Raw genomic sequence first — 22,020 nt, 5'->3', positions numbered from 1 at the left:
AAACACAAAACCTGTACAATAAAACACAAAGAAAAACACAGGCAAAGAAAAAGACCGGCTTTAGGGAGGAGAGAACAAACAAAACGTTCTCACTCAAAGGCAGTAGAAGAATAACTGAGGCATCACAAGATCAAGCTTGGGTCGGTGGAGTCACCTACTTCATTCATGACTGATGCCAGAAGCCACCAATTCCTTACATATACAATTATATTGTTTTTTACCAGTTCCAACTGGCACCAGATCTATCCTAATGTTAAAACCCAGGTTTGTTCTATGTATGAACAATGTATATTTCTGATTTCATCTCTTAATGATTTGATAGACTACAATTGATAATTTTTGTTTAGATTATCACAATAATAATATAATAATTTCAAGAAGTTTATTCAACGTTCATAATATCTAGGTACTATAAGATTCAGTTTCTTGCAAGACTTCAGTATTGTAGCAACAGCATGGGATGTTGAAAGAAGAAGGGATGAGTTTGTCTTGATAATTAACTTTCATTATGATGTACTAAAAGAGTGAGTAATGAACAGGTGGAAAGATGAAGAGTACAACACTGGAAAACTCTTTCTGATAAAAGTCACAAAAATGAAATTTTCATTATTAAAATGAAGTTTTATTGTATACTTACCGAACAATTATAGAGCCGTGATTTCCACGAGCGGCAGGATACTAAATTCAAATTTAGCGCGTCGGCGTCGCCAACACTGGTGGTGATGACGTCATCTCCCTCCACTCGCGGGAGAACCAGGTACAACTGCCCAGGTGAATCCAATTCTTTCTGCCCGTCCGTCCACCTAAGGGGAGGAGGGTGGGTATAATCATAATTGTTCGGTAAGTATACAATAAAACTTCATTTTAATAATGAAAATTTCATTTTTATTGTAGTGTCTTACCGAACAATTATAGAGCTGATTACACATTTATGGGAAGGTGGGATTCAGTGGACCACTAGTATTTTTAAATGGTTACATTTATTGCAATACCAGTAAACACTCAAGGTGTCTGTTGTACCTTACCTTGTAAGAGAGCTACAGCAGACTGTTACTGCCTCTGGTCGGTGCTCTTCTTACTATTGTAGAGGAATTGGAATTTGACCAAAGTTAGCCTCTACAGGAGTGGAATCCTTCCGTAGTTCAAGCGAGTCAAGGCTGACTGACGGAGGATAGTAACAACAAAGATTGCCCTTGCCCTGGGCTAAGACCAGAAATTCAATCATACAAAACATTTGTCACCAACACAAGATTTAAAAACATATATACCCAACATTGTAAAATCTGACCTAACAGACTGGTGAGTATCCCAGGTACTCAGTACCCCCAGCTTCCCTTGAACTCGACAACCTATTCAAGGTGAAAAGTTAGCATAGAGGTGACGACCCCTGTGCCGTTTCTCCCAACACCATGCCAGAAACCGCCACCGGACCTAACGTTTTACAAATTCTCGAAAACCGTTTCTATCTCTTTGAGATAATGACTCGCAAAAACCGAATTCGATCTCCAGAACGTGCTCTGAAGAATCGAAGCTAAAGATAAATTCTTTCTGAATGCTAAAGAAGTTGCCACTGCTCTAACCTCGTGAGCTTTAACTCTCAGAACGGAAAGATTGTCGTTCTCGGACTGCGAGTGAGCTTCCCTGATAAGCTCTCTAAATAAAGAACGATATAGCATTCTTAGAAAGAGGACGAGAGGGATTTTGAACCGAGGTCCAGAGCTTAGAAGATTGTCCTCTAATACCCTTAGTGGCAAACAGATACTGCTTAATAGCCCTGACTGGACATAAGAGCCTTTCTTCCTCCTCATGTCCAACCAAATCAGATAAGTTCCTTACCACAAAACTCCTCGGCCAAGGATTAGAAGGATTCTCATTTTTGGCTAGAAAGGTCAAAGATACCGAAAATACAGCATTGCCTTGAGAGAAACCGACTCTTTTGTCTATAGCGTGCAATTCACTGACACGCTTAGCAGAAGCTAGTGCAATAAGAAAGAGTGCCTTCTTAGTCAAGTTCCTGAGTGAAGCCGACTTCAAAGGCTCAAACGGTGGCCCCATGAGGAACTTAAGCACCACATCTAAGTTCCAAGCCACTGTATCTTGCGGGAGCTTAGTGGTTTCGAAAGACCTAATGAGGTCCGACAGATCTGAATTGGAGGAAATATCCAAACCTCGATGTCGAAAAACCGAAGAGAGCATGGCTCTATATCCTCTGATCGTCGAAGGAGCCAGTTTCTTAGAGTTCCTAAGAAATAGAAGAAAATCTGCTATTTCTGTTAAAGAGGTCGCAGAAGTAGAGACTTTAGCACTTCTACACCACTCTCTGAAGATTCTCCACTTCCCTTGATAGAGTTTGTTAGAAGACTCTCCTACAACGAGCGATAGCTTCTGCAGCTCTTCTTGAAAATCCTTTCGCTCTGACAAGATTCCGGACAGTCTGAACCCTGTCAGAGCTAGAGCGGACAAGTTTTGGTGGAACCTCTTGAAGTGAGGTTGTTTGAGAAGCCACTTCTCTGGAGGAAGAAGTCTGGGGAAGTCTACTAACAACTGGAGAAGGTCCGGGAACCACTCTTTCCTGGGCCAAAAGGGAGCGATTAACGTTAGTGTTACATTGCTGTGCGACATGAACTTGTTCAGCACCTCTCTTATTAGACCGAACGGAGGGAATGCTAAGCTTCCAGACCCGACCAATCCAACAGCATTGCGTCCACCGACCAAGCTAGAGGATCTGGGACTGGAGAACAAAAGAGAGGAAGACGGTTGTTCCTTGATGTCGCGAACAGGCGCCAAAGTTTCTGACAAATCTTGTTGTCCAAAGTCCACTCCAGAGGTAACACTTGCTGTTGACGACTTAACTCGTCCGCCAGGACGTTCATCTTTCCCGGAACAAATCTCGGGACTAGCTGAACCTTCGCTTCGTTTGACCACAGGAGGAGATCCTTGGCTACTTCGTACAGAGAGAAAGACTGAGTCCCCCCCTGTTTCCGCACGTACGAGAGAGCCGTGGAGTTGTCGGAATGCACTGCCACTACTCGACCTTCTACTAAGCTCCGAAACTGTCTGAGCCCCAAGAAAATTGCTAACAGTTCCTTTACATTTATGTGGAACTTCTTCTCCTTCTCCGACCAAGCTCCTGAAGTCCGTTGATTTCCCAGTAGGGCTCCCCAACCTGTGTCCGATGCGTCGGAAAAGAACTGTAGGTTCGGGAAGATGGGTCGTAAATCTAACCCTTCGTCCAACCTTGCTCGAGAGAGCCACCACCTTAGGTCCTCTTTTATTTGATCTGTGACAGGAAAGGTAATCGAGTCTGGTTTGTGTCTTCCTGCACCAAGAGGCTCTCAGGAAAAACTGCAGAGGTCTCATGTGCAGTCTTCCCAACGTCACAAATTTCTCCACTGACGTCAATTTGCCCAGGAGCCTCATCCACTGATTGGCAGAAACTTACCTTTTGTCCAAGAACTCCTGAACTGTCTCCAGACAGCCTTGAACCCTCTTCGGGGACAGAAAAGCCCGAAAAACTTGAGCATTCAGAATCATCCCCAAATAAAGGATGCTCTGAGATGGAACCAACTGGGACTTTCTGTTTGTTGACCAGAATTCCTAACTTTCTGGCAAGATCCAGAGTTGTTCCAATCGGTCCTTCATGCACCGACTCTCTGATTCCGACCGGAGAAGCCAATCCTCCAGATAGAGGGAGATTCTTACTCCTAATATGTGCAGCCAGCTTCCTATCGGGGATAGAACCCTGGTGAAAACTTGAGGAGCGGTCGCTAGTCCGAAGCAAAGCGCCCGAAACTGAAACACCTTGCCTTCGAACATGAACCTCAGGTACTTCTGAGATTCGCGATGTATCGGAATGTGAAAATAAGCGTCTTGCATGTCCAGAGAGACCATCCAATCCCCTGTCTGATGGACTCCAGAACCGACTGAGTGGTCTCCATATGAAATTTTGTTTTCTGGACATGCAAGTTCAGGGCGCTCACATCCAAAACCGGCCTCCAGCCCCCTGATGACTTGGGAACTACAAAAAGGCGATTGTAAAAGCCTGGAGGAAAATCCCCTTCTATCTGTTCTATCTCTTCTTTGAGAACAAGCGCTTCCACTTCTGCGGCTAGCGCCAGAAATTTGTCTGAGCCCGGAGAGTATGCCTGGAATGGAATTGGCACAGGTGAGAGCGAGGGAGGTGAAACGAGAGGAATACGATAGCCGAACTTGAGTACTTGCACTACCCAGGCTTCTGCTCCTCTGTTTTCCCATTCCTCCCAAAACAGAGCCAGCCTGGCTCCCACTGGTGCATGAAGAACCGAGCTTTCATTTGGAAGGTTTGTTAACCTTGGCCGAGGCCTTAGACTGAGGTCGCAAATTCGACTTCGGCCGAAAGAAGCGCTTGGGTTTTCTCCCTCGAAAAGGCACTTGGGCCAGAGGAGAAACCGAAGGAACAGTCTCCACAGGAGCTTTAGGTCTCTTAGTAGACTGTGCCAGTAAATCCGAAGTAGATTTCTTATCTAGCGCAGACGAAATGACAACACTACATCGTCTGGAAAGAGGTTATCTTTCACAAAAGGAGCAAACAAGAGAGCAGACTTCTGTTGGGAAGTAACCCTTTTAGAAGCAAAGGAGCACCAAAGTTGCCTTTTCTTAAGGGTACCAAAGGCGATGAGCGAAGCTAACTCATCACATCCATCCTAATGGATTTGTCCGCACAGGACAGAACACCAATCCAATCCTCCGCTCAACTCCTGAGAAAGAGAAGGACAGTCTTCGATCTTGGCCGCTAAAGCGCCAATAGTCCAATCAAGGAAGCTAAAGACTTCCAAAAGTTTAAATTGATTCTTTACAACGTGGTCCAACTCCGGCGCTGTAAAGAAAACTTTCGCTGCGGCGAAAGCAGATCTTCTAGAGGAGTCGATTAAACTGGAGAAGTCTCCCTGGGAGGAGGCAGAAACTCCCAGAGAAGGAGCTTCCCCAGTTACATAAAACCTATACCTCTTACGAAGCAACTTAGAGGGAGGGTAAGCAAAAAGAGCCTTCCCTAAGTCTCTTTTCATAGACATCCATTTCTCAGTCTCTTTCAACGAATGTCTAACCGCTTTAGATAGAACAAGTTTTGGGAGGAGAGGGTCTGAAGTTTTCCTCCTCATCAAAAAAGTCGAAGTTGGGAGCGCGGAGCCGCTCTCTCAAAATAATCTGGATAAGATACCAGAAGAAATCTAAGGAGACGTGAATAACACGAGAGGTGATGTGAATCCTCCTCCTCTACTTCTTCTTCATTCTCCGATACCGCCGAAGAAGTAGACGGAACTACAACCTGATCTGAAGGGGTTTCGAACCACCCTTGGACTCATTCATCCAGTTGGTTAACATCTCTAACTGCTTGCGCAAAGGCGCCAGAGACGAATCAAAAACAGTTAACGTAGGCTTGGAAGAGCCTAAATGTTCAGCAGGAGGCGGAAAAACTACTTGCGCCTCGCTCGGAGCCGCCGAAATTCGAGGCGAAACAGGCGCATCAGGCGTAACAGACGAAAAAGCGCCTAAAGAAACACCCTTAGAACTGCTAGCTACAGCGCTAAAACCACAATCTCTACTAGTAGATGGAGCCGAAAAAGGCACAGATTGAGGCGACGAACGAGCCGCTAACGGCCGCGGCGCAACCCTACTCTCAGGCTCCTTATACCGCTTGACTGGAGGAGGAGAAGAATCGGCACCTGAACGCCTCTTTAAGGGACGCGAAACGGGCGAATCTCGCCAAGAGCGCCGCGCGACCGGAGACGAATCGCTTGAATCATTCGAAAGGCGTCTGACCGCAACACCTTTCCAACGCTTAACCGAGCCCTGTTGAGGCGCAACAGGCTCAACAAGAGAGGCGCCTGTCTGTGGGCAAATCCCGATCGACTCCCTTGGACTTCCGGTATGTCTTCTCCCCGGTGCGGGGGAGCTGGACAGTGACCTTTGACTTAGGAGGGACGTGTCAGGACAGACAGACGCACCCTCAACTACACTCTTACCTGAAGCCGCTTTCTCCAAAAACGTCTTAACTGAATTACCAAGTTGCAAAACCGTATTCGCTAGTACCGAAAATTTCTGATCTAACCTCGATTCCAGACTGGCAATGGTGTCGGAAGAAACTACACGGGAAGCCGGAGAAGTGGGATTAGTAGGAGGAATAGGAGGTGTAGTTAAAGGAGACATAACAATTTGAGGAGAAACAGAAGGAACAGATGCATCGCAAGACGAAGCAGAGCTAAGTCTACTTTCCCTAAGCGCTGCTTTTCTAATTCTGTCTTTAGCTAATTTCTCCGAGTATGAACTAAAAAACTTCCATTGAGAATCAGTCCAATCACTACACTCGTTACATGTTCGATCTGCTGAACAAACCTGTCCCCTACACTTAACACATTTAGTGTGAGAATCATACTCTAACTTGGATAATCTAGTTTTACATCCTGAGATGCAAAACCTAACTCCCGACGGACTAGAATCCGACATGGCAACGCCTAAATAAAAAGCAAAATAACAACAACGCCAAAAAAGAGTACTTCACCAATTCCGAAGATCAAATCCACAAGAAAAAAAGCGAAGCAAAGTCATCCAACCGCACCGACCACCGATGTTCACCGGACGCCGGCAGGAAAAGAATTGAATTCACCTGGGCAGTTGTACCTGGTTCTCCCGCGAGTGGAGGGAGATGACGTCATCACCACCAGTGTTGGCGACGCCGACGCGCTAAATTTGAATTTAGTATCCTGCCGCTCGTGGAAATCACGGCTCTATAATTGTTCGGTAAGACACTACAATAAAACAAGAGTTTGTATGCTGCTTCGCAAGAAACTAAGCACTCATTAAGCAGAGTACAGGGACATGTGAAGAAGGCTACAGTTCTTGAAGATGACAGAAAAGCTGCGCCGATAAGGTTACTGCCAGTCCAGCATGTGGAATACTAAAAAGAAGTCAGAAAAGTCAACAATGCAGGCTGTTGGCCATAAATCCTTTAGGGAGTGCTTATCTACTGCAAATTTCATGATTGAAAACTTCAAAACATATATATCATTGTAAAAAACCTTCTTGAAATAGATCACAAAGTTCTTTTTGGCAATGATACCCACCTGACACCACCCTTGAAGTGAGATTTTTGTATTAAGGTATATGTACTAGACTATAGCTTAAATTCCTGCCTTTGACTGAAGATTTCCATTGGTGTTGTACAGCATAGAAAGAGCTTGTTAAAGCCGACACTTTTCATGGTCAGATGTCCCTTTAATAGAGTGATTTACTGTTTGATTAACTTGGTCTTAAGTCACATCAATTCTGTTAAATTATTATTCTTGCTTGTTTGGTCATGAGAACCAGTATTATGAAGATAACTCTCGGTCATTGGTTGGCCTTAATGTGGGAAGCTAGAATGAATAGTAATTAATCCTCCTTTACCATAGTTTAGAATCTCTTCCTGAGAAAAAGGAAAACAAAATACACTCCTCCATGCAACCCTCAACATATATTAATTACCCTAGATTTGTAATCTTTACATATCCCAGACACCTCATCCCTGATGAAGGAACAAATTGTCTCCTCAGTCATCAACACTAAATATGGGCCTCACAAATTCTGAGGTCCCAGGTAGCATGGAGCCTTACATTTCATGTAATCTGGACAATTATCTGCAAGAAAATACTGCGGGATGAGGAAGCAGGAACTCTAACTTCAGGTAAATGGTTTGCATGAATAAATTAATTATTTATAAAAATTTTAGTTTCAGAGCAAAACTATTAATAATTCATAATGCCAATATGACAAATTTTTAATCCATTTGTATTTTTCATGGCTAACAAGCCTTCAGTCTTAACAATAGGGCTGATCTGTTCAAACACCCCAGATATGGTTGACTGGGATAAGGATTCACCAAAGAACTCCTGGGAGTGAGATAATCAATAGACCCAAGGATTTTTAGGACAATAATGACTTATAATCTGTGAAGATGGAGCCCCGAGAATCCCATTCTCTGTATCACCATCTTAAACATGTTTGTCATACTGATGTTTTGGCCAATACCCTACCTTCTACAGCAAAAGCCTACAGCTTCACATATGAAAGCCATCCATGAAAAATAAAACAATACACTTTCACAACTCTACTCAAAGGAGTGTACGTACGTACTATATAAAAAATTTAACTCACATCAATTGAAAGCACACTATTTTTTGATCCGCGTTTTAATACAGCACGTTCCAAGGCATCCTTCGTTGCTTGTAAAAGGCCAGAAGGTGAACTCAGTGGTGGTGGAGAAGATGGTGGTGACGGCATTGGAGAAGGGAGAGGTGAAGGAGTAAAGGGACGATCCTTACTCAATGAAAAACTTGATGCACTCAAGGAGAAGGGAGTGATAGTAACCCCTTTTCGAACTATAGGGATTGGAGCTGTCATTGTTCTGTCTCTAGAACTCCTGAAATAATACAAAAGAAATAGAACTTTTTTTTTGACAATACCTCTACTTAACCAGTAAAAAAACATTTAATTACTACAATGCAACTTGCACAATTAATAATACTTCAGACAACAGTTATTTTATTATGTAATATATTTCCTAATACACGTGTACTAGTAAAACTCATACTAAATTGCTGGACTACTTAAATAAGCAAGTGAAGACCGACTTATTTAATAATCTAGTTCTAGGAACAAAAAATATTCACTACTATACTTAGCAAAAATAATACTAAAGTAGTACTCACTAAATCTATCAAATTATGTACTACAAATAGTTAAGTGCTCTCTTACTATATAATGATCATTTCAAAGTTAGGTAGCTCCTCAGAGGTCTGACCTTCTGATAAATTATGATCCGGGTGGTTGCAAAGTCTCCAGAGTATATATAGCTTATTACTTAAACATTCAAGATAATTTCTTATCATTAGAAAGACTAATCCTTCTAATTATTATCATCATATCATTAGTAACATCAAATATATACATTACTATACTTATTACATTCAAGATCCACAAAATACATTACATTTAAAAAGATAGAGTAAAAAAACCATCATAATAATGTACGTAGTATATGGAGAGTGAGTGAAGGTTGAGAGGCTCATTATTATCTTGTAACTATTTTGGATTTAAAACTATCATCTACAACACATTGTTAGTCAGATTCCATGAGAATTAAGACAGGAACATACCATTACGAAGACTTTAGTATCTTTCATTATTATTATCATTATTATTATTATTATTATTATTATTATATATATATATATATATATATATATATATATATATATATATATATATATATATATATATATATATATATATATACATATATATATATAACATATATATATATATAATATATATATATATATATATACATATATATATATAATATATATATATATATATATATATATATATATATATATATATATAATATATATATATATATATATACTGTATATATACATATCGAAAGGGAATCTACCAAAGCAACTTGGTATCTGCAGTAGGTAATAAGGATGCCATGGTTCTAACCACTAGAGAAAACATAAGGCAGTTTTTAAATTGGCCTATTTACATGGAAAATTTTCCAGGCATATATTCATAAGCATGTTTAAAATTGGCCTGTTTACATGGAAAACTTTCCAGGCATATATTCATAGCATGTGTCTACATAGCCATGCACCTACAGACTACCTAGGCTATAATCAGCCACTAAAGTGTTCTCATCTATAGTTTCTGTCACAAGGTTAAAGCTTACTATTTACATTTATGTATACTATACCTGTTGCCACACATAACAAGGAATTAAAAATCTCTGGGTAATAAGATGACTCTGCTGCTGCTAAAAAATACTTTCCTAGTGGTAATGGCTTAAATTCCTAAAAGACCTTCCCCTAATTCTAATAGAAAATATTCAAGGTCAGTAGTAATTTTCCCCCATGGAACATCCCTTACTCTCTAGCCTTTTCAATCAAATTGCCTACTGATGTTTTCTCTAACTTTTCTAGTCCTTCACAGGTCTGTATATCAAAGCTGAGGTATATGCTCCATGGAACACATGCCTCTATCTTAAACTTCCCTTCTATGATTTTTTTAGTACTCAGAATTAACATTTCACTTCCATTATCCTTTACTTCATATTCAACAAATTTTACTAACTTTATTTCTTTCTTCAATTATTTTGAGTCATATGTTTCAACTATGAACATAACAGAGAGAGACATTCTCCTATTTTCTTGTAAACCTGATGGAAAGAGCTATTCAGCAAGTTCCCAAGCCTTTTCTGATAACTATGGTGGCCTTGCAGTAACGCTGTCCACTTTTATAAATATGGAGCAACAAAGATCTAAAGATGATGTTTAAAAATTTCTATGCACGAACATACTGTATATAAGTGAAAATGTTTATTATGCTATAGACATCAAAGAGTGCCAAGAAGGCCTGCACTGCCTGCAACACCTTTAGAATTGGTGACCATTGGCTTAAAAGTATGGAAACTAAACTTCTTAATTTGTAAGAGTTCATGAATTTATCTAATGTCACCAAGTGACAGCCATACTACCTAATCAAGAGAGTTCTGACCTGGATACTTCACTATATAGATATCTGTTGTAAATCTACTATATGACTTTTAAATTTTTAACTAGTAAAATATGCCGGAAATCTCCCAAGGAACTCATCTTTGGAATTACTATTAGTACTCTTCTTGCTCTACATACCCCATAATTTCAATGTTATCAACTATATATAGTTCTGACACAGCTTCATGACAGCTTTCACAATGTTAGAATTTCATAGAAGGTATACCGTGTGTAAGGTAATTTGGTGTTTACGTTACTTGAGTTTGTAACAACCTTGTGGTGACTTGTTTGCGGTTATTTTACCCTGCCCTCCTGTGCTTTTTGCTTTTTGTTGAAAGCGGAGATGACGTTGCTGGCTGCTCTTTTTTATTTAATTTCCAGTTCAGTTTAGCACAGCAGCAAGTCATGTTCTGGCAGCTTTAGCAGCATTGAGCATTAACTTGAGTAGCAGGTATTGGTTACCTGTTGGCCTCAACAGTTGGAAAGGTGGTTGATGGCTTAACCATAGTCATCTGTGGACTTTCCCGCGTTGCTGTTTCAACGTTTCTCCCATGAGTCATCTTTGCTGGTGGTTGAGTTCCAGTTAACAGTTGATGGCTGTTGTTACGATGTCTTCATGGAGTTCATCTGATTCTATTCATCCTTTTTAACAGTTTGACATCATGTTATCTCAATGGAAATTGTGTTGTCTATATTACTTCCAGGAGTAATTTGTACTTTTAATTATGTTGCTGCTGTATAGTATATGCTTATTTTATCTTATACTCCCTGTCCATCTGTTTGTTCATTTATTTATGCTGCTTGTTTATTATATTATATACTTGTTTTTTCTTTAATATAATGGTGTTGAGCAGTATGGTTCTGTAACTGTATTTTGAGGTGCCTTTTGCATTAGCATTTTGATTATGATTGTAATTTGTGTAATCTTTTAAGGCTTGTTCATTGATTTTGACTGTTGCTGTTTTCACATGTATTTCATTATGTTAATATTTATTTAATTGGTTATTTTTGCTAAGCCCGGACTCAACTGTATAAATTGTAAGTTACTGTACACAATAAATAGGATTAAGGTCATTTTTGTGGTTTTGCTCCGCTCCTTCCTCCTTTGTTGGTTCCAACTGTTGTCAGTCATTCTAGTCCCTTTTCCATTTTGCTTTTAAGATCCTGCAGGGCCGAGTGTGGTCCATTACACATGGAATTAAATTATGACAAGAGCTTGGACTCACTGAATAACAGCAACCAACATTACAAGGTGAGTATCATCTAACAAAAGAATCACCCAAGATGGATTACATGGGCTGGGAATGTTAAAATCAAATAAAAATGCGCCAAAGTTTCCTCAGCACATTGAGTTTTCCATAAGGTGTATAATGCTGCATGAGCCCAGTCCATGAAACTTTCAGCCATGGCCTGGTGGTAGTTTGTCCTATAGCGTTGCCAGAGGCACGATCATGGCTAACTTGAAATAAAATAAAAACTAATGAGGCTAGTTTGATGATTGGAGGGTGGATGATCAACATACCAATTTGCTGCCATCTAGCTTCAGTAGTTTATAAGATCTGAGGTCTGACAGAAAAAGTACAGATGGAAAGAGAAAGTCATCTCAATAGGTTTCTTTTACAGAAAACTAGATGGATTTAGAGGGGGTCTATAAAGGACAAGAAGCTGCCTATTTGCACAATGACAAAACATTTGGAAAACACCAGATGAACAGTGATAGCAAAACTAAGTTCCCTGAATTTAGGCAAATAACAACATTAAAATAAAGAAATTAAAAACATTCTTTGGTGTTCATCTCCTAAAAACTTTTTTGAAAAAACAGAGAAATAATAGTACTATAAGCAACTTCACAAAAAGATACGTCAGTGCAAAAAGCAAAGCTCTTTCAAGAGAAGTTACTCCCCATAATGCACTGTCAACTTAAAATGAGGTCTTTCAAATGGCAAAAGTGGGTATAGATGGAAGAATTACAAAAATCACATACACTTTGCATAGATGTCAATCATAACTACCAAACGGTTCTCCCCAACAACCACAATGGTGGTCTGATGGATGTGATTACTATCTCCCTGACAATGTGAACTCAACAGGTAGTAACCAATGCATCAGAGTATGTACAAGATGCAATAGATGCCAAGCACTGCATGCCTCAATATTATGATGATAAATTCACTCTATCATTAAAGCATCATTACAGTGGGAGTACTGATCAGGGGGGAAGTAAAGTATCATACACATGCACACACCCACAACACACATATTGGCCATGCCAAATGACATGCATGGCTAGCTACCTAAAATGAAAGAAAGCCAAGTAATGACAAGCAGTCCTCGGCTATCTGAGGGGGTCCTGTTCTTGGCAGGGCGCTGATAAGTGAACACCACCATTAACTGAAACTCAGCAATTTAGAGAACTCCTTTCTGGTAGCGTATCCTACCTTTGTTTGTTTCCATTGCCTGCCATCCCTGTAGCTAGCTGAAAATCAATAATTAAATCTTAAGTGAATTCAAACTCTAGCTATACAAAAATATAATCTTTATTTCCCCAAGGTAGCTAACATGAAAATGAAATAAAATGAATTGAAGAAAATCCGAAAAAATCGATAACTGAAACTTGGCCTGTTATGGCGCCACAAATCACCAATTTTATGACGCTAGACAAGCGCCATAAAACTGAATCGCCATTAACCGAGTCAGAACCAGGACTGCCTGTGCTAACTTGTAGAAACATGCAATCAAGTTACTCAACACTGTCACAGTATCTGAAATTCATCTGCCCAACACAAAAGATGAGTATATACAGGGGTCCCCGGTTAATGGCCTTTCGGTTTTCTGGTGCACGACTAACGAAGACGTTAACCAGATATTCGGCACCGATAAGTGATTTATCGGTGTTGTTAACTAGTTAATAGTACCGTTAAGCGGATCATAAGCACTTTCGGCATTGTAAATGCCATTTATTTGGTTAACAATGATTTTGGGTTACCACTGCTCGCCCGATAACCAAAACCCTGCCATTAACTATTAACTGGGAACTGGCTACGTATATGTATAAGCAAAACAAACTACAGTACTGTAACATCAAGACCATCAACAGCAAGATAAATCAATCCAAGAATGTTAGGAAAAATATGCTCACCAACACAAACGCAAGATGAAACGAAGCCAACATTCAGGAGTATAATAAATTACATACAGAAATATGAATGCTTCAAATGACAAAAATACAACATAGGTCAGATCAGTATCCAGGGGTCAGTTAGCAATATCCAAAAGGCAGGTCAATTACCCATCTCCCTGAGGCACGGGGACATTCCCCATAAGGGACAACTAGCTGATGAATAAACACCATAATTTTAGATCCATAGCAGCAACTGTGAAGATACTTGGCTCTAGATACATATCTGGATTTAACATAATTTGCCACTGAGAGCTGAAAGACCAAATGCCAAGATAAAAATCTTCATCAGATTGTAAATGACAACACTCTTGCATGCAAGTACTATTGTATGTCACTATACCTAACAAAGGAGTTGTCACAAGCAAGTGTATGGGAAACTTCACACCTGTCATTCTAAACATAAAGCAGAAATTATAGTATTAACAGTTACCCATTCATAAGTTTTTAAGTTCTTTTGACTTGAAGGAGCAACCACTTAAGGACAAATACCTAAATTTAAAGGACTTGCAACAGAGGATACATTAATTCGCAAATTAGCATCAAGACTATATACATATAAATATTTTTTACATAAAAACTATGTACCTTTGCATCCCACGCCAAAACTAGGTTAGGTTACAAAAACAAAGTTTCTTACAAATCATGTTCAAAGCTTGGCTATATTCCAACTTTGGCGGTACGTATATGTTTCATGGAGATATTCTTTACTTAAAGTATCTATGAAATTATGTAATGTCAACTTAAGAGATTTAGTGAATTGTGTTGATTTTTCACAAGAAGTCTATCAAACTCTGAACATGATTTATAGTTGTTAATAAACCTTTTTATTTCTTTTTATGTTAAACTACTTTAGCATGAAGTCTATTCCAAGTCAGTACATACACATGAATGCAAAACAAACTTAGGAATGGAGATGAAAAAAAATAGGCATGCATATAATAATGAGACAATAATTACTAGCAACAATATGACAGAATAACTGAAAAGAAATCAACGACCCATGAACTGTAATTAGTATCGTATGTTCTACTTTCTCTCTCTCTCTCAAATCATTACCCTATGACTTCTGCAAAAACCTAGTGTGTGTGTGTGTGTGTGTGTGTGTGTAAAAAACTCATCTTAATACACAAGAGCAAAAGGATTAACTATTATTACTATTAAACCTAATACTAATAGTACATAGATATAACAACGATGATGCCAGAATTATGAATGTTCAATACTTCCTTCTGACACACTAATATAAAACACTGTCTTTACAAAAGAGAACTGTTGCTAAAATCACAATACACAAGATCAAATGCTAGGTTTGCTTACTTGAATTTACTAGCATGTAATGAAATATATACTATATATACATACATATATATATATTATATATATTATATATATATATATATTATATATTATATATATATATACTACTATATATATATATATATATATATATATATATATATATATATATATATATATATATATATATATATATATATATATAGGCAGTCCTTGGTTCACAATGGGGGTTCCGTTCTTGAGACACGTTGTGAGCCAAAAATTGTTGTAAAGCAGAGCATTGTTGAAAATCATAAAAAATCCTAGGAAAACCTTACTTTTACATCATAAAAAATCCTAAGAAAACCTTACTTTTAATGCTTTGGGTGTATGTATTGAAAACTATGCAAAGTGCATTTCTATTGTGTTTTTCATAAAAAGGACCTTCAAATCTTGATTATTTTGCCTTTCTTCAATTGGATCGATGTTGTAAGCATCGTAACCCTGGAACATGTGTTGTAAAGGGGGAAATAATTTTTGATGAATATAAATGAAAAGTGTCATAAACTCTGAATGTCAAAAGCAATAATTGTCATAAACTGGGGACTGTCTGTATGTATGTATGTATATACAGTGGTCCCCCAGTATTCATGGGGGACGTGTAGCAGAGCCCCCCACCCGCGAATAGTTAGAATCCGCGAACAGTTGGAACCCATATAAAAATGCTTAAAACCTCCTATTTTGATAGTTAAAACTCAAGAGAAATCACTACAAATTTTAAAACCTGGATTTTTTTTTTTTTAATATTTTATAAAAAAAAGTGCATTTATGATAAATTAGGCAAATTTTCAGTGAATAATGGGGGGGAAAAGTTCCAGAGAGAAATCCAGTATGTATATGATATATATATATATATATATATATATATATATATATATATACTATATATATATATATATATATATTCGCGAATCCGGAGAACGTGAATACAGGGGTCCATTTTATATATACATATACGTATATATATATATATATATATATATATATATATATATATTAGAGAGAGAGAAAGAGAGACTGTAATGACTTAACCATACAAAGATGCCAGCATAAAGAAAATAATACAGAAATGGGAGGGTAAGTATCAGACTACCACAATCATCGATATATTGTAAATCAGTCATTCCTTTATAAGCTCACCACTGATCCTGCTGTCAATTATGCTCGAGGTTTCATTGGCTCAACCCAACCACCTGCTGAACAAAAATGAGCACTAGGGAAGCTAAGATGCAATCAATGTTTCATGTGGAAAACTTAAGCAGTAAGGAATGAAAATTGTGTGTGTATGTTTGTATGCAAATGAGTGTGTTTTCCACATTAAAGGCATGGTCAGCATCGTAGTAACTGGCCTCATAACAGTTTAGTTCTTTCTAATGTGTTTTGATACTGATTATAGAATGAATCATGTATGTTTCAAATAGCTAAGCCTATAGCAGGGGTTCTTAATGGGACTTGATCTCTGGATATTTGTATATATGTATACATATTTGATTCTAATGTGTCATTGTATGTGTACATGGGTACAATGATAAATTACGAATTAAAAATGTCATTTGATAGTATTTTAAAGCGACTTGGGTACTATTTTTAACTTTCATGAATGAAATAAGTAAAATCTAAAATCAACTAATGTTCTTTCTTAAGCAGGCTACTTTCATCATTTATCATGTTTAATCATTAAACTAAGTATGTTAAGTTATATTGCCAGCAAATAAGACTTAAGTGGACTTAAGCAAAGGGGGTATGGAGCCATATTGGGCAATTCATTGGGGGTCTGGAGTCATCAAAAGGTTAAGAACCTCTGGCCTATAGTATCGTGGTTTATGCATTTTAGATCATTCCAGTTTGCAGCCCAATCCGTTTCTGGGTAAAACTTAAGACTACTACTCCAGCCTAGTTCCCACCAGTCACCAACTGCAACACTAGTTATTTACTATACTGTTTGCTAATGTTTATGATTCTGATTAGTGTTTATGATATTGACTGACTTTTGTCTGTTTTTATACTTATCCCCAAGAAATGGATACTATACACAGAGTACATTGTGCATATAAACTAGAGTCAACTGATCAACACTACAATTGGCTAAAGATAAGAAATATATAAAACACAAAAAGGCATTCAGGAAAATATAAGGGTTATGTAGTACTTGGCAAGAAATTAAAATATCATTGTACTGAAAATAATGGAGGTCATAATTCCTTGAATCATCCCCAAAATTCTATGAAAATCTTTCAACTCTGACTGACAGTCTTGACCATTTCTGGTAATTTATCAAGAGGCTAATTCCCTGGTAATGAATACTACTACTACATGGAGTCCGACAACCAGGGCTACAGCAACCCTGATCAGGTTAGCCAGTGGTTCCCAACCCTTTTTTGGTCATGCTCCACCTAATCTCCACAAAAATGCTGATGCCCCTTGTGGTGATATACTATAATTTTTATATTCATGTGGAGGAAGCCTAAAAAGCCACTAATTTGGTTTACATAACGATTCTTGAAATGGCCCCCTTAAAAATCAAATTATCCCCTGGTGGGACGTACGCCCCAAGTGGGAACCACTGGGTTAGACAGACATTGACACCCTTGGAAGGATTGATTGGGTTAGGTTAAGCCTGATAGCCTAGGCAGTGGTTCCCAAACTTGGCCATACCAAGGACCCCCAGATATGACGAGTCCCACCAATCAAAAGTTATCATTACCATACATGGATACCCAGTATAATGTACCTGGCACATTTAATTTTTGCATAGCTATTCCTGCACAAAGTAAGTAGTAGGTGACAGTAAAAATATAAAATATTTCCAATATTTTTAAATTACTTTACAAGTTCAAATACTACGTAAAATTGGTGAGAACAGTCACAACATTTTTCTGGAGTTGAAAAGATATTAGTAATTTTTTCATTGTGTCACAGACCCCCTAGGGCTCTTCTCCTGGATCCCAGTTTGGGAACCACTGGGCTAGAGTACAATTCAAGACCCTGGTATTTCTATATAAGCATTCCACGGCGATACACGACGGTACCAACAGGTGCGATGTGCCAACGTACCTATAGAGTTCAAAGGTAAATACTAGTAACAGTTTAGTTGCCGAATAAATACCTATCACTTTAAATTCTTGTTCTGGAGGTAAAACTGCATAGAAAAACCGCAACTGCCACACCTAGTCCAAGACGTTGCGGAATAGTTATATAGATCTACCAAGACCCTAAGAAATATAGTAGGTAGTACTATATAGCTAAACATGAAAAAATATCTCTCTTAAAGACTTTCCTTAAGCTTTAAGGCTCAGCCTGGTGATGCCCAGAACTGTCAAATATTAGGTATGATAGTGTGGACAAAGACAGGCCTAAGACTGGCTAAATAGTAGGTAGTAGCACCTAGGTAGTAGACTATAGGCTAGATACTTACTGACACTGAACTGACTACTAACCTTGCAATAGCAACCACAGAATGGAGATTGACCTTGTGAACAAGAGGTCCAAGAGACGTCTCGGCGGCAGTGAAGAAACCTTCTCCTCCTCCTCCCGAGGGTCGTAGGCCTACGCAGATCCTAGGCCTGTAAGTTTTCCGGTCTATAAATAACTTGACGCCCCTTGGAAGAATCCTCACTGACGTGCCATAGCAAGTATTCATACTCTATTTGGGTGCAAACTACGCAAGCAAAGAATAGCAGTTGTATAGTAATGTGAGTGCCCCAAAAAATTCACACCTGGTTTTCTTCTCATGTGAAAAATGGGGAAACGAGACACCACGACTGCGTCGTCAATGGGGTCAGGTCAGGTCAGTTTGTCGGGATTGAACTTTGACTCGGAGCCACTGTAGCTAGGAAAACTATACCTACTCGACGGGGGACCGGGCCAAAGGGCAGGCCAGGCAGACCACCTAAACATAAACAAACGTTGGGCCCCTCTATAATAGGTACCTATGTTTAGGCCCTTCAACTTACGACCCATTCAAGTCGACTGACCACCATATTTCCTAGATTTTTTCGTTCGAGGTCGACAGAGGCACTAGGTATATATGAAAATGTGTCTGAGGAAAAGACTCAGATTAATAAACTGAATTGGATCACGTCAACTCAAGATTAGCGAACCGACTATTTTTCAAGACGATATTATACTTCTTTGATATATATATATATATATATATATGTATATATATATATATATGTATATATATATATATATATATAATGCATCACGTTTTATATATATTTCGTGATCAAGTTATTTATATATATATAAATATATATATATATATATATATATATATATATAGAATATATATACGTATTATATATAATATATATATATATATATATGTATATTATATATATATATATATATATATATATATATATATATATATATATATATAATATATATAGTAATGCATCACGTTTTATATATATAGTTATCAAGTATTGCATCATTTTATATATATGATAATTACATATATATATATATATATATATATATATATATATAATATATAACGTAATGCATCATATATGTATAGTTACGTGATCAAGTTATTCATATATATATATATATATATATATATATATATCTATATATATATATAAGTAATGCTCACGTTTTATATATATTACGTGATCAAGTTATTCATATATATATATATATATATATATATATATATAAATATAAGTAATGCATCACGTTTTATATATATTTCGTGATTAAGTTATTCATATAATATATATATATATATATATATATATATATATATACATTTATATATATATATATATATAGATATATCTATATATATATAATGTAATGCATCACGTTTTATATATATTCGTGATCAAGTTATTCATATATATATATATATATATATATATATATATATATATATATATATTGACTAGTAAAAATGTTTTTCCAACAGAAATCCATCTAGTAAAAGGAGCCCATAAAAACGCCAAAATATAGAAAAAAGTACTATATATCAGACTGATGTCCCTCCCTTCATTAAATACTTGAAGAGAGACAGCAGTCTTTGAAATATAGTAGCCTACATTTTTACTAGTCTATATATATATATATATATATATATATATATATATATATATATATATATGTATATATATATATATATATATATATATATATATATATATATATGTATATATATGATAATATATATAGATATATATATATATATATATATATATATATATATATGAATAACTTGATCACAAAATATATAAAATGTGACTATTCGCAAGGCTCGAAGAAACATTGGTGAAAAACTGTCATTTTCATATTTATATGATGACATAATGACGCCCTGAGTAATTGTGTACACGAGTCAAATTATTTGTCTTTTTCTTATAAATACTAGATTTACAATTAAAAGGTTCTTTTTAATATATATATCCAAGAAGCGTAAAAAATCATCTTTTTCTTACGCTAGCGTAAATTTAATAACAGGGACTTGATCATTTAATTGAGCCAATATATTATTTACATCCAAATCTTGGGTATGATGGCTAAAATATCATCAGCATAACGGTAGTTACATGGTCACAGGATAAAGGAAAATCTTGAGGATGTAGCCTACAGGCGTTTGATATAATATATCTATATGATATATATATATATATATATATATATATATATATATATCATATAAATATATAAAGCCAGTAGGCTACATCCTCAAAGAATTTCCTTTTTCCTGTGCTGATGATATTTTAGCCATCGTACCCAAGATTTGGATGAAAATAATATATTGGCTCAACTAAATGATCAAGTGCATGCTATTAAATTTACACTAGTGTAAGAGAAAGATGATTGTTTACCTTTCTTGGATATTTATATTAAAAGGAACCTTTTAATTGTAAATCTAGTATTTATAAGAAAAAGACAAATAATTTGACACATAAACACTATTACTCAGGACGTCATTATGTCATCATATAAATATGAAAATGACAGTTTTTCATCAATGTTTCTTCGAGCCTTGCGAATAGTCAGTCCTGATCGAGTTTCTAGATAAAGAATTCAAAAACAGAAAAATGGGAACAGATTTATGTTATTCATCCCATTCCATGGATATTTGTTACAATAAAGCTATTACGACCTGTGAAAAATCGGAAAAAAGAGCCCTCAAACACCCTTTGTGTGTCGCATTTACTTGGATTTGAAGGTGTAAACACTTTTTAAAAGAATTGTTTAATACAAATGTATCTTTCACATATAATAACGTAAAAACATGCTTATAAAAAAAATAACCCCCGAAAAGATAGCAATATTGTATACGAAATTCCACGTAGAATTGTGATTTATTTTACTCAGGTCAGACCAGTAAAGAATTGAACACCAGATTAAAACAACGCAAATAGGTACTCAGTAAGACAGGCCAGAAAAATTATGCTTTATTTTTACATTTAAGTGAAGAGTTCCGCAGGATACATTGGACCCAAAGCCAAATAATGTCACATTATAACGAAACTATACCTATCAAGGAACTTGTTAGATTCAGTTAACCTGGGTGAACAATTTTAATGAACGTCACGGATTATTTTCTTTTGACCCGGTCATAAAACATATGTTCCACAAGGAACTGAAGAATAGAATGATGAAGATTACAAATATTTTGATTTCCATTATAATCAGTTCATCGCTCTGTGACCTCCCAACCTTTTTGTATGCCTTTATGACTTGTACCCACCATTCGAATAGGACCTTGTTTCTGTGTACTAGCTACCTATCTTTAGTTGTTGTGATCATTCAATTTTCCTTCGTGGCTGTAACTTTATTCACACACACATCATATATTTATATATCTATATATATGTATATGTATGTATATATATATATATATATATATATATATATATATATATATATATATAGATCAAAGTGGGATTACGTCAGGACAATATTTATAGAATATAC

General features: G+C 36.8%; 1 protein-coding gene across 6 annotated transcripts in view; it reads right to left on the bottom strand.

The window, feature by feature from the left end:
- The window catches only part of LOC135206676 (malonyl-CoA decarboxylase, mitochondrial-like), a 119,949-nt gene extending 100,804 nt beyond the window's left edge, over positions 1 to 19,145 (bottom strand). Inside the window, exons 1-3 of one of the 6 annotated variants that reach the window (XM_064238062.1) lie at positions 18,525 to 18,638; positions 13,010 to 13,047; positions 8,170 to 8,434 (exon numbers count right to left, since the gene is read on the bottom strand). In XM_064238062.1, coding sequence (XP_064094132.1) covers positions 8,170 to 8,434; positions 13,010 to 13,035 — 291 coding nt within the window. In that variant the 5' untranslated portion in view covers positions 13,036 to 13,047; positions 18,525 to 18,638. Of the gene's footprint in view, positions 1 to 8,169; positions 8,435 to 12,865; positions 12,986 to 13,009; positions 13,048 to 13,860; positions 13,908 to 16,227; positions 16,284 to 18,524 lie in introns of those variants that run through there. The other 5 variants (XM_064238065.1, XM_064238060.1, XM_064238061.1 and 2 more) reach the window with 5 other exon arrangements.
- Between the last annotated feature and the right edge of the window lie 2,875 nt (positions 19,146 to 22,020).

This window comes from Macrobrachium nipponense, chromosome 31, assembly GCF_015104395.2.
Source record: "Macrobrachium nipponense isolate FS-2020 chromosome 31, ASM1510439v2, whole genome shotgun sequence".
NCBI lineage: Eukaryota > Metazoa > Arthropoda > Malacostraca > Decapoda > Palaemonidae > Macrobrachium > Macrobrachium nipponense.
Note: the sequence above shows the minus strand (reverse complement) of the source record. Positions and strands in the feature narration are given on the sequence as shown.